At 35.1% G+C, this 12705-nt stretch overlaps 2 protein-coding genes across 3 annotated transcripts in view; both read left to right on the top strand.

Moving 5' to 3' along the window:
* Positions 1-1218, top strand: part of LOC122145297 (ubiquitin carboxyl-terminal hydrolase 43-like) — a 64856-nt gene extending 63638 nt beyond the window's left edge. The window contains exon 5 of the mRNA XM_042758158.1: positions 1002-1218. Coding sequence (XP_042614092.1) covers positions 1002-1203 — 202 coding nt within the window. The 3' untranslated portion in view covers positions 1204-1218. The remainder of the gene's footprint in view (positions 1-1001) is intronic.
* Positions 1219-2345: 1127 nt separating this feature from the next.
* The window catches only part of usp43a (ubiquitin specific peptidase 43a), a 379370-nt gene continuing 369010 nt past the window's right edge, over positions 2346-12705 (top strand). For both annotated transcript variants that reach the window (XM_042758153.1, XM_042758152.1), the window contains exon 1: positions 2346-2480. The gene's annotated coding sequence lies outside the window, so the exon portion shown is untranslated. The remainder of the gene's footprint in view (positions 2481-12705) is intronic.

Raw genomic sequence — 12705 nt, 5'->3', positions numbered from 1 at the left:
AACTGCAGCTGCAGTGAAAAATGCGGCTGCATTTGAAACCATCAGATGCTGTCAGACTGACAAATACAGCAGGAAACAGATCAGCTCTCGATTCTAATGTGTACCCACAAGCTGTGTGTGTGTGTGTGTGTGTGGCAGTGTTGAAATCCAGACACAATGATTTAAATCAACTGATTTTGATTTGTTACTCACTCTCTCACACAATCTTTCATATACAGTATTGGTAAATAAGCAAAGCAATATGACAGAAGAGGATGTGTTACAGTGGCTTTAACCATGGTTAATGAGATGGTCTAATTCTGGCATCATTTTATCACTCTTGTCTTTCCAAACCTGTATTGCTTTTTTAATTCAGTGGAACACACAAGAAGATATTTTCAAAAACACTGAAAACCAAACAACATTGGAGCCCATTGACTTCCATTGTTCGGGAAAAAAAAATGTTCCACAGAAGAAAGTTAGCCATACTGTTTTGGAATGACATGACCGTGAGCAAATATTGACAACATTTTCATTTCTGGGTGAATTTTGTTGTAGAATAAAACGTTACAATATCTTGAGCTTGTGTTAACCACAGACCTTATTTCAAGCATTTAACTAAAAATGTTTCTAAAAAGTATTTTGACTTCAGGATTATGGAACCTGAATTGCTAAAATGCTAACTAATTCCGGGTCATACAAACATATGTCATCCCTGCAGCTCTCAATCCCCGCTTAGATTTGATCGTTTTAACGTTGTTGTGTTAACATTACCTGCGTCTTGAGTTCCCTTTGGAATTTTTAATAGGTTTTTAGAATAGTGGTTTTTGATTTATGAGTAAACATCTATGAGTGGTTACCAATACTTTATATTGGTAACCAAGAGTATTTCCAATTATTTTCAAAAACCTTCTATGGTAAAAACATGTAGGAAGCATGTATGAATTGGCCTACAAATTGATGTCTTGAATGAGCAGCTACATTCTATGATGTGATAAATATGTATGTTTTTGTATGTTTAGGGCCCTGAATGTGATTCTGGTGTTCAACACTGAAGGTCAGCGGTTTCTGAGAGTAGGGTTGGCCGTGCCTCTCTTTGGGTCTGTCTCAACACTCAGGGCCATGGTAGCAGAGGAGGGCAAGATCTCTTCAGACCAGGTGAGACCTACTTTCTGTCATACTGTTTTCTCTCTCTCTCTCTCTCTCTCTATCTTTCTGAACTAAACTGTGTGCAATACACACCAATAGTTTATTTTAAAATATTGTATTGTACTGCACATGCACACACCTTACATAGTCTGGTTGTAGAAGAAATCTTTTTGCACACGTCTTCAAGGTTTACAGACAGTAATAGCCTGTATCTCTATTCATACTCCATTAAACTGCCTTCTCTGAACACACTCCATCTGTTGGTTAATGGAAACTTCCCAGACTTGCTCAGCCAGGGTTTACGTTGTTATTGTGTTGTAAGATACATATTTTTAATGTCACCACTGTATAGATGGCCAGATGCTATTACTGCAAGGTAAAGACCCCATTACCTTCCTTTCTTTTAAGTTTGTCTCTTTTCCAGCTCTCAGTGCCTCCATGAAAGGGGCTTACCAACTACTAAGAAATTCTGAAATTCATGTTACATTTTTAATTCAACTCTTTGCTCTAATTGTTTTATTCATAATTGTATTGTCAAGAGTATTATTAAACTTTTATACAGTGTTCATCTCTTCAGCTCTGAGTAATACTGTGGAGAGGCTTACAGGATGCTGGGGCTATTTCAGAGCCACCCAAACAATATGAGAGGGCAGAAAACATCAGCGCAGGGCACAGCCTTCCTCAGAGATTAAGGGAAAAGGGATTACTGACTCCCTACTTAGCCTTTAGTGTACACAGATATCAATTCATGAATATTATATGTTGGGTTCAGGAAACAGATTTTTATTTGGCAGTTTCACAGAGTTTAGATTGAGTATTACTTGGCCATTTGTAAAAATTAGCTTTGTATTAACAGGGTATAAGCACATGTATACTAATGTAGATGGTGTCTCCCCCTTGTGGTGGGAGGTGATATTTAGTTGAGTGTGTAGAGCATGTGCTTGGCTTGTTCAGAATAGCATACTATTATACTAACCTCACTTACTGTATCACAGAAAACAATAGAAACAGACCTACCACTGAGCCTAATAGTTTGTCATTCTGAATGTTTGAGCTGAAATCCCCTTATCTGTTGATTTCTGATGTGACAAGAACCTGAAATCTTCTTTGTTTACTTGGACCCAAGTTTCTCATTTTTATGAATAATCCGTTCCATGGTGTACAAGGTTGTTTAACTCTCAGATCAAAATGTATCTTTTTCTCATAGGGATTTTTGACCGAGATGAACTCAAATGGGTTCCAGCGCTCTTTCTCTGATGAAGATGATATGACGAGTATCTCAGAGAGTGATGTCATCTACGCCTTCCAGGCTCCACCCCTCTTCACCAGAGGAGGCTCCATGCGATTCTCAGGTAACCACAGTGATGCATAAGGAAATCAGGAGACAAGGAAATGCTTTAGGCTTCTAGCATCTTTAGCTTCTGTTGTTAACTGGATTTTGACAGTTAAAAATATAAGTGATTTTCAGTTGTTTGCTCACTCTCCTCTAGTGTCTCAAGAAAGTTGAAAGTTGCAGCTGAGTATAAGTCACATACTGTAGAGTGTTGATGCGAAAAACATAGATAAGTCATATTTTATTGATACATTCAGAAATAATGTAAAAATACCGGTAAATTAACATTATCTATAAACATTATAAACATGCATTTTAGTTCCCCTCACTCCACAACATAACCTTCCATTAATCCCTATTCAGAACAAGAACGAATGACAGAAGTATAAAATAAAAAATATATTAGTATTCATTATAAACAATATTATTATAAATGCCAAGTGCTTTACCACAAATTCATCAAAATAAATCACTCATCAGCCTCAAAATAAATGTATCAAAATAAATCACTAGATCACCGTCATCACACTCAGTGATTCCGGCCTTTCAAAATCCTTTTGGGTACCATTTCAGTTTTCCTTCATACTCTACAACAACTAGTTTAAACTGAGCTCTGCATCTTTTTCTGATTCATTGACTGCATTTTAGTGTTATGATGAGTGGGCTGTGATAGATTTGTACTTGATTCTAATTGCCTTATTTAAGTCACAGCCACGTTCCAGATTATTAAAAAGAAATATGACTTATATTCTGAAAAATACAGTATTTATTGACTTTTTTTTTTTTTTTTGCTGATTAAAGAGCCTAGGGCTATTACAGACAGATGTGATTTCTCTGGACACCTGTTTCCGTGTTATCTGTCAGGTAGTAGGGACATGTATGTGTGGTATTAAAAAATATTTGCTTAAGGCAATTTTAAGAAAAATGCAGGCATAGAAAGGTCAATGTACTGGAAAATGTAGGATTATAATGAGATATTTATACAGAAATAGCTCAAGTACACAGTGACTTCTCAGTCCACTGATATATTTAAGTGACAAAATGCAGTGTGACTTCTTCCTATAAATGAGCTTACATTTTTTTTTCTTGCACTGTATATTTTAAGTCCATTGAAAGTTCTAAAGAAAACTTTCACCTTGAAGATTAAGAGGCTCTGTTAAATTAGAGATAAAACTCTGTTTACAGAAGTCTTCAGATAGTGTGGTTGTTTATTATGGCTGTCAGGTGGACGATTGAAGATTGATATCAGTGCAAATTATGCTTATAGAGGTGCCAAGAAGAATGGAGGACGGAAAAAATTACTTAACATGGCTGACCCGTTGAGAGGCGACTTGTAGAATAAAATGTATTTTTCTAGCTACTGGTGTGACATGCCAAATAAACACACTTAGCATACATTTTAAAAAGAGTAGTTATTACTGTACATTTAAAAAGATTAGCTATTATCAAAATAATATACTTTAAAAGAAAATACTTAATTGCAAACCTTAAGTAATGTTTTTCGGACACTTAATTGCATGTTAATTGCAATGAAATGTATCGTAAATGAAAATGTATTGTAGTTTCAATTTATATTAAATGCAGTTAGCTGAACTTTAGAGCGTATTTGTATACTGGCATCTAAAAAATGTATTAAAGTCCACCTGTTGTCAATAATTTTATCCCTTAAATGCTGGTCTTTGATCAAAGTGTTTTTTTTTTTTTTTTTTTTTTTTTTACAGTATGTTTAAAAATAATTTCTTCATGTCTTAAAATGGCTTAAATGTATCTCTACACCCTTATATCATTGAGTATACACGGATTTGTGAATATTCAAATTAGTCCCCACCTCCATTCAATGGCACCACCTCGGACCTGCACCACTTTCACTCAGTTATCAAAAGTAAGTGCTATAGTAGACACTACACAGTGGTAATCACAGTGGTAATCTTGGATAAATGGTTATCGCTATGTCATTCATTTAACTTTCGAGAATAAATCTGTGAGTGAATGTATTCAAATTCTGAATAGATTATGGCCTAGAAAACGTACAAAGAAAGCTCCCCTTATAATCACTGAAAAGCTGCCACTCGTCTTAGTTCATCGCAACCTCATTCTGTTATAATCAATGAAGCTCTAGCCTCTAAACTGCATACTTAATCTGTTATTTACATCGTGTCTACGCCTTGTTTATTATTACGCAAGGATTCAGGAGTGTGCAGAAATCAGCACTGAACAAAACTCTGGATTCTGACTTATACTGTATGAACACCTCTGACTGGCCATTGTGATCAAGAAATGAACAGCTATGTCTGTGATTCTCTATATAACACAACCCTGCAAAAGCATGATGTAAATAGAAGCTGAGGAATTTGCACATGGTTTTTCTTTAAGCAAATGAAAAAAAAAAATTAGACAAGTAAACAACGTTAATAACTTGATTTTCACCACAGGGGGCTTTAACTTTAAATGTAACACACACTCAAATAACACAGTTCAGTTAAAATTATGATCAAGTAGTCTACTTTACATATGCTTTATTATGCCAGTCAACACTTCAAAAGAAGTGTGCTTTAAAGTATAACAAAAATATTATTAAAACATAAACCAGTCAAAAGTTAATTAAGATTTTATTGTTTTTAAAATAAGTATCTTACAGTATGTTCACCAAGGCTGTGTTTATTTGACCAATAATACAGTAAAAACAGTAATGTTGTAAAATATAACAATTAAAAATAACTGTTTTCTATTTAAAAAAACTGCAACTGTACAGTAAATTAATTCACGAGAGGTTGTTTACCTTATTTATTGGACACCTCATATTATCAGTACTATATTATAGGGTCACATGGTTCTGTCAAAACATTTTACTTGTACAGCTGCTCGTCTGGACATCAGAGGTTGGCTACTGAGTGTATTTAAACACTTAGCATATTATCCATCTTAATTACATTGCTGATCATAGAAATTACTTATGCAGTCAGAGTTATCATCATGTAGCATCAGTGGCTACGTTTACATGTGCACCAATAATGTAATTATTTCCAGTAATCAGAGTAAGGACTTAATCGCTTCACACAAGGACTAAACCTCTTCACTCCAGTTTACATGCAATTTTTCATTATTCTGATTATCCTCTAAGAAGTATGGTTATTTTTACCGTCATTATTCACATACTTCACAGCACAAATGATGAACTCACATACATTAGCCATGCTACTGACCACTGTCCACTTGCATCAAATGCAAAATGTGACTACAGAAGTATTGGATGGTTATTGGTGCCGTGATGAATATTGCAACGTAACAATCTAACAAAGTTCTGTTATAATGAATGGTAATGAATTTACATCGCGTCTACACTTTGTTTGTGGTAGGCTAATGAGAGGATTTGTGAGCTTGCGTAACTTAGGCACTGAACAAAACTGAGTGGTGAGGAGATGCTTTAACTGGAATCTCTGATCACCAGAGGAGAACTTGTTATTGTCCTCTTGCATCATCGACACACTATTTTTCCTGTTTAATACTATAAAGCTGCTTTGACATAATTTGTTTTGTATAACAATACAAAAACATGTAAAGGTTGTAACAGTAACAAGTAAGGTTGTAAATATAAACCTTGGAAGCTTTCCTGAGCCCAAACACAAATACCCATTTGGAGTGTTTGCCTGCTCTGTTTCGCCAATATCCTACTTTTTCAGCCTCAACTGAAAGTGCTCTCTGCTCTTGCTTTCATTTGAGGGTGCTTAGCACCCTGTAGCACACCCCGTAGAACCAGGACTGCTTCAGAATAATGTCACACAGATGCATGAAGTTATGTGAAGAATCATCCATGTATGGCATCTGTGTATGTCCGAGAACATCCTCACTTTGGTTAGAGCTGTAATAATGCAATTACAGGCCTGTTTATTGCAATTAAAATAGGTGTATGCGATTATAGTTTAATGCGATTATGGTTTTTACTAAGATTTTTAGCTTAATTGCATTATTTTGATGGAAGTATTACTTTAACATAAGGTAAAGTTTAACTGCAATATTGCCAAAATCCCATTAGAATTATGCATTATGAGGGTGCATGTAAACAGACGTCAATTGATGCTATTTTCAAAGCTGATTATTTTGTGTATTAAGTGTAATAGAATATGTTAACATTCTTTAATGTTCAAAAAGTGCATTATTTTTTCACATACTGTTCATTATTGCAGATCCTCCATGCATAGTCTTTCTAAAATGTGTCAATTTCTACAAAGCCCCTCCTTCGAAAAAGCACAGTGTGCTCTGATTAGCCAGCTGATCCAGTGCGTTGTGATTAGCTGAACAACTCAAGCATGTGTCGGAAATGTAATGCATGTTACCATAATCGTGAGCTTTAGCTTCCAAAGCAGTTATAAGAACAGTTAAATAATGTTGCAGTTTTACTATGTAACAATGGGCACGTCCTGCTTCATCTCTACTCGAGCGTCCAGTGTGAAGCAGAACATAAAGCGGCAGATTGTCCTAGGAAAGTTGGAATTTTCCTATTTTTTAGAAACAGCCTTTCTGCACAGCCAACCTTGTACTCTTCCAGGTTCAGGAAACTTTTCCTCCATAAAATGTGCTGCACACACTCAAACATTTAGGTTGTACTGTTCTGGGACAGTGTTGTAAATAAATGTTAACCACTGACTCCTAATTGCGTCAACTTTCAGAAGGCCAAAAAAAAGTGCTTTTGCTTTCGCATAGAATCACAAAGCGTCTGGCGGCAGCAACACTACTGCAATACCTGAAACCACACCTTCTGTCTTTGTGTATCAAATTTGGTGGTATTATGCAAATATTTGCACATAGTGAAGTAGATATATGAGTGAGAATTCAATTGAGGTGTTTTCAGCCGGTCTGGATCAGCCTTCTTTTTTAGATAGAAAAAATCTGTTTGTGGGAGACTTTGAGCTTTTTAACTTTGCAGATCTTATGCATGCACAAACAGCTACAAAACATGAAAATGCATCATACGACCCCTTTAATGACTCCTGACATAATGAAATATCATATACATTATACGTTTTAAGTGTGGTTACAATTGAAAATACTGAATTTTGAAGTGTAATGGCTCTCCACAAAGGAAATCGGGCTCATATAGTATACTGTAAATCCAAATGTTGTCTTCCTTCTCTCTGATTTGGCCTTTTATACTGCAAGGAATTTTTGTTTTCCCCTTAGGCAATTTTTAATCAGATGAGACTGTGTTGGGTGTCTGCCAGTGTGGTGTTATTGAAAAATGAACTTGTGCTTGTGTTACATTTAGAAATTGATATTATATGTGATGAAAAATAACAACACTGGTATTACTGCAAAGAAAGACAAATGGATTGGGAATTAGAGTATTTGTCCTTGTTCTTATCTGTATGCAGCATTCTTTCACCCAAATAAACTTCACTGTGGTGTAATCCTCTACCACTAACATGATAATGAAAGGATCTGTGTATACGTTCAATTGAAGTAAATTCTTTTAAATGCATTTGTATAACACTTCGTACAACAGTAAATGCCTAAAAGCAGTTTAAAGAGGTTTTAGAACTGGACCTTCAAAGACATAGCCTATGGTTACAAGGTAAAATTACATAAAATAGAGTTAGCAACTAACCTTGGGCAGAACCAAGGATCAAAGGATAATCCACCTCCTCTATTTGGCCTGACTGGAGACCATCAGTAATTTGTGTTGATGTATTGAGGCATGTAAAAAGCATTTTCCTGACCATCTTTCTTTCGAGAACATTTGGTCTGATTCTATTGCAAATGATTATTGTTATTAAGAATGTTCACTTTTTTGATTTTCATTCATGTTTATTTCACTTCTGAATGTTTTAAATCTGTAGATTAAATCATGTTCACTTTGTCGTAGGCTCCAGTGAACTAGTTACCTCAGATAGATGGTAATTACAACTTGTGTATATCAGGAAACAAGTGCTGCCCAGTTCTGTCTTGGGCCTCATTTCTTTTACAATGTGCAGTATATTAAGAGTGTTCATCTAGCTGTGAGAAACTTTAAAATTGTGTTATAAATAACTGTTTGCTGACTTTGCTCGAAGGCATCTTTATACGCATATAGCTACTTCTGCAGAGAAATCTTTAGAGACAGTTTGTCATAGACTCTCTGCCTCATTACAAGTGACAGTTACCGATCAGCACTAAAATGTGAGTTGGTGTCTTCTGTCACTCTGCAATTGACAGCTTAAAAAAAAAATATTTTAAAATGGCTGTTTTTTTTTTTAACAGCACATTTTTTGTAAGAAAATGTTGAGCTTCCCTCTCAGATTCAAGATATATTACAAATTGGGATATTTTTATGCATAATTAGTAATGTTATGTGATGTAATATCCCTAAAAAAGTAGTCTTTTAGTATATGCAAAGAGCTAAAAACTGCTGTGATTTTGATGTTGGGGTCCTCCTTTGGCCTTACAATCAAACAATGACAGAACAGATGTTGTTCCTGTAGTTCAAAGAGCAGAGCATGTTTATGGCAACACCAAGGTCATAGGTTTGATTTCCAGGGAATGCTAGTGCTGATAAAATGTATACCTTTAGTGCAATGTAAGTAAATAAAATACAATACATACATACATGCATAAAATAAGAATAAAACCATACACTTTGAGATGAAAAGTAACACCGCATACATATTTTATTAAGATATAAGAAATCTATTCCTTTTTACTGCATCAACATTATTATTATTTTTTTTTTTTTTTTTTTTTTTCAAGATTCAGTCTGTGAAAGCAGTTCTTAATATCTTATACATTGTTTGCTTCCTAAGTAGATTTATGATTTAATAATTTTGTATATATATTATTTTGGGTCATTTATTTATTTATTTCAATTAAAAAATCTCTCTCTCTCTTTAACAGTGTAGTTATTGTTTGTTCTAATTTTTCTGTTCGATTATTGTATCTCTTTACAGTGTCATGGAGATGTCAACCTCCTTTTTCACTGTAGAAGTGTTCAGTACAGTCTAAACTGTAAAAATATCCTGTTGAATTTTACAGTGAAAACTGTCAGCTGTGGTTGCCAGAAATTCAATTTAAACACATTTTGGGACTTTTTTACTTTCTTTACTGTCAGTTCTACAGTAATTCATACCTGCAAAAACACAAATTTGACAGTACTTTACAGTAAATTAACATATAATTACACGTTTTCAGTGTGTATATGAGGTAACTAACAGTCAACCAATTAACAGATTTAAAAAAAAAAAAACACACACACACACACCATACTAGCGTTTAAAAGTAACAGTAACTGAGTAACAGGTCTGAGTAACAGGTACTGTACAATTTCTTTGCCCTCTTTTCCAGTGCATATACCAAGTGCTCTCCCTTGAGAAGATGTGATTGACAGATGAGGTTAGAGGGTCATCTGTCTGAATGGTTCTTAGATAAGCTTACATCCTGGTCTCTCTGAAACTTAAGTTGATAGAGGTTTGGTGAGGTCGTGTGTAACTGAGCAAAAACACACTGTGTAACCTGTGTTATCAGATTTACCGGTTGTTATCAAGGGATAACATACCTCAGAATGTCCCAACTGACCAATCAGAATCAAGTATTAAACAGAGCCGTGTAATAAATACATTATACAGTACACTTGCATAAAGTGAATATATATACTATATACCATATCTCAACTGCCTGATTTTTTGATTGCATTATTATTATCGCCCAGATCTTTATATTAAGTTGAACATAAGTACTGAATGTCCAACTTTATCCACATTCATACAGTAGCCTATAATTGCTTTGAGCAATATATATAACAAATCTCAATTGTTTGATTGTTTGTATCGTCACAAAAAGTCAAGTCAACCCTTTATTTATATACATTTACATTTATCATTTAGATGCTTTTATCCAATGCAAAATACAAATGAGGACAATGGAGGCAATCAAAATCAACAAAAGAGCAGTGATTTCCAAGTGATATAACAAGTCTCAGTTAGCTTAATGCAGAACACGTAGCAAGTTTTTTTAAATCATATTATAAATAAAAAGAAAATGAAAAAAAAAGATAGAATAGGAAAAGAGTAGAGCAAGCTAGTGTTAGAGGCCTTTTTTGCTTTTGTTGATTGCATAATAAATAAATAAAAAAATAGAATTTAACAAATATTAGAGAAGCTAGTATTTCTTTTTTTTTTGTTTTTTTTTTTTCACCTGTGAACTGGTCACCATCCCGTATACGGGATGCCTATTACTGGTGCATAAAGACCTCCGTATATAATAATCTAATCATGAGAAACTATATATCGCTGGAAAGGTCTAAGACTCCTAAATAGATATTTAACCAGTGTTTTTTGTTAATAATTATGTAGGAAAAGTACTAGTTTAATTTATGACAAGAGTGCACCCTAAAAAATCTACATCATAACAGGAGTTCTGACCTTTGTCTAAACAAAAAGTCTTTTTCGTTGCCTTTTTCTCTTTCACACTTTAGAAATAATCAGAAATTATATATCAACTGAAAACTTAAAATCTCAAAATTAATCCTTTGAAATGCATTTTTAAAATCAGACATTGCATGAAAATGGTACATCAATATCATGTTACAAAATGTTTTTTTCGTTCAAGAATTAAAAAATTTAAGTTTGGATTGTGCACTTTACAAGTCTATGTTTAAAAATGTGAGGGATAGTTAAGGGTTAAAGAAAACAAGCTGTTTGTAAATAAATATAGTGCAAATCCAAAAGGGGCATTTTTTTAAAGAATAGAATTAGAATAGAGAGTGCTAGAGTTAGAGGGTCAAATAAAGATGGAAGAGATGTGTTTTTAGCCGATTCTTGAATATGGCTAAGGAGTTGGATTGAGTTGGGCAGGTCATTCCACCAGGAGGGAACATTTAATTTTAAAGTCTGTGAAAGTGATTTTGTGCCTCTTTGGGATGGCACAATAAAGCAACGTTCACTTGCAGAATGCAAGCTTCTAGAGAGCACATAAATCTGAAGTAATGAATTTAGGTAAAGGGGTGCAGAGCCAGTGTGGTTTTGTAGGCAAACATTAATACCTTGAATTTTATACAAGCAGCTATTGGTAGCCAGTGTAAATCGACTGCGACGTGCAGTCTTTTCGGCTCATTAAAAATTAATCTTGCTGCCGGGTTTCTGGATTAATTGTAAAGGTTTGATAGAACTGGCTGGAAGACCTGCCAAGAGAGCATTGCAATAGTCAAGCCTGGACAGAACAAGAGCTTGAACAAGGAGTTGTGCAGCATGTTCGGAAAGAAAGGGCCTGATCTTCTTGATGTTGAATAAAGCAAATCTGCAGGACCGGGGAGTTTTAAGCAATGTGGTCTGTGAAAGTCAGCTGATCATCAATCATAACTCCAAGGTTTCTGGCTGTTTTTGAAGGACTTATGGTTGTATATGCCTAACTGGATGGTGAAATTGAAGTTCTGTCTTGGCAAGGTTGAGTTGAAGGTGATGGTCCTTCATCCAGCAAGAAATGTCTGTTAGACAAGCTGAGATGTGAGCAGCTATCGTCGGATTATCAGGATGGAATGAGAGGTAGAGCTGAGTGTCATCAGCATAGCAGTGATATGAAAAGCCATGTTTCTGAATGACAGAACCTAATGATACCATGTAGACAGAGAAGAGAAGTGGTCCACCTCATCTCTCCTCTCACCTCTCCAAGATACCTTGAAGGACCTATCTGAAAGATAAGACTCAAACCACTGGAGTGCGGTTCCTGAGATGCCCTTTGCTAATAGGGTTGACAGTAAGTTCTTGTGGTTAACCATGTCAAAAGAAGTGGACAGATCCAGCAAGATAAGTGTTGAAGATCTGGAAATACGCTCTTGCCAGTCTTCAACACCTGAGAGCAAGGCAGTCTCAGTTGAATGTCCACTTATGAAACCAGACTGGTTGCTGTCGAGGTGGTTGTTCTGTTTGAGAAAGGCAGAGACTGCAATGAAAGGAAGAAGGGAAACGGGTTTGTAGTTCTCTAAAAGAGATGGGTTAAGGGTGGGTTTCTTAAGTAGTGGGGTTATGATGGGTTGTGTGTGTGCTGAGGGAGACACCAATGTGAAGGGACGTGTTAATGATGTGAGTGAGTGCAGGTACAACTGCTGGAGAAATATTTATATAACACTTTTAACAATACAGATTGTGTCAAAGCAACTTCACAGTATTAAATAGGAAAATATTGTGTCAATAATGCAAAATGTCAATAGTAAACACTCAATTTTGAGTTAAAGGCAGTTATTATTGAATTCAGAGATGTCATCATCCAGTTCAGTTTAAATC

The sequence above is a fragment of the Cyprinus carpio genome, chromosome A6, assembly GCF_018340385.1.
Source record: "Cyprinus carpio isolate SPL01 chromosome A6, ASM1834038v1, whole genome shotgun sequence".
Classification (NCBI taxonomy): domain Eukaryota; kingdom Metazoa; phylum Chordata; class Actinopteri; order Cypriniformes; family Cyprinidae; genus Cyprinus; species Cyprinus carpio.
Note: the sequence above shows the minus strand (reverse complement) of the source record. Positions and strands in the feature narration are given on the sequence as shown.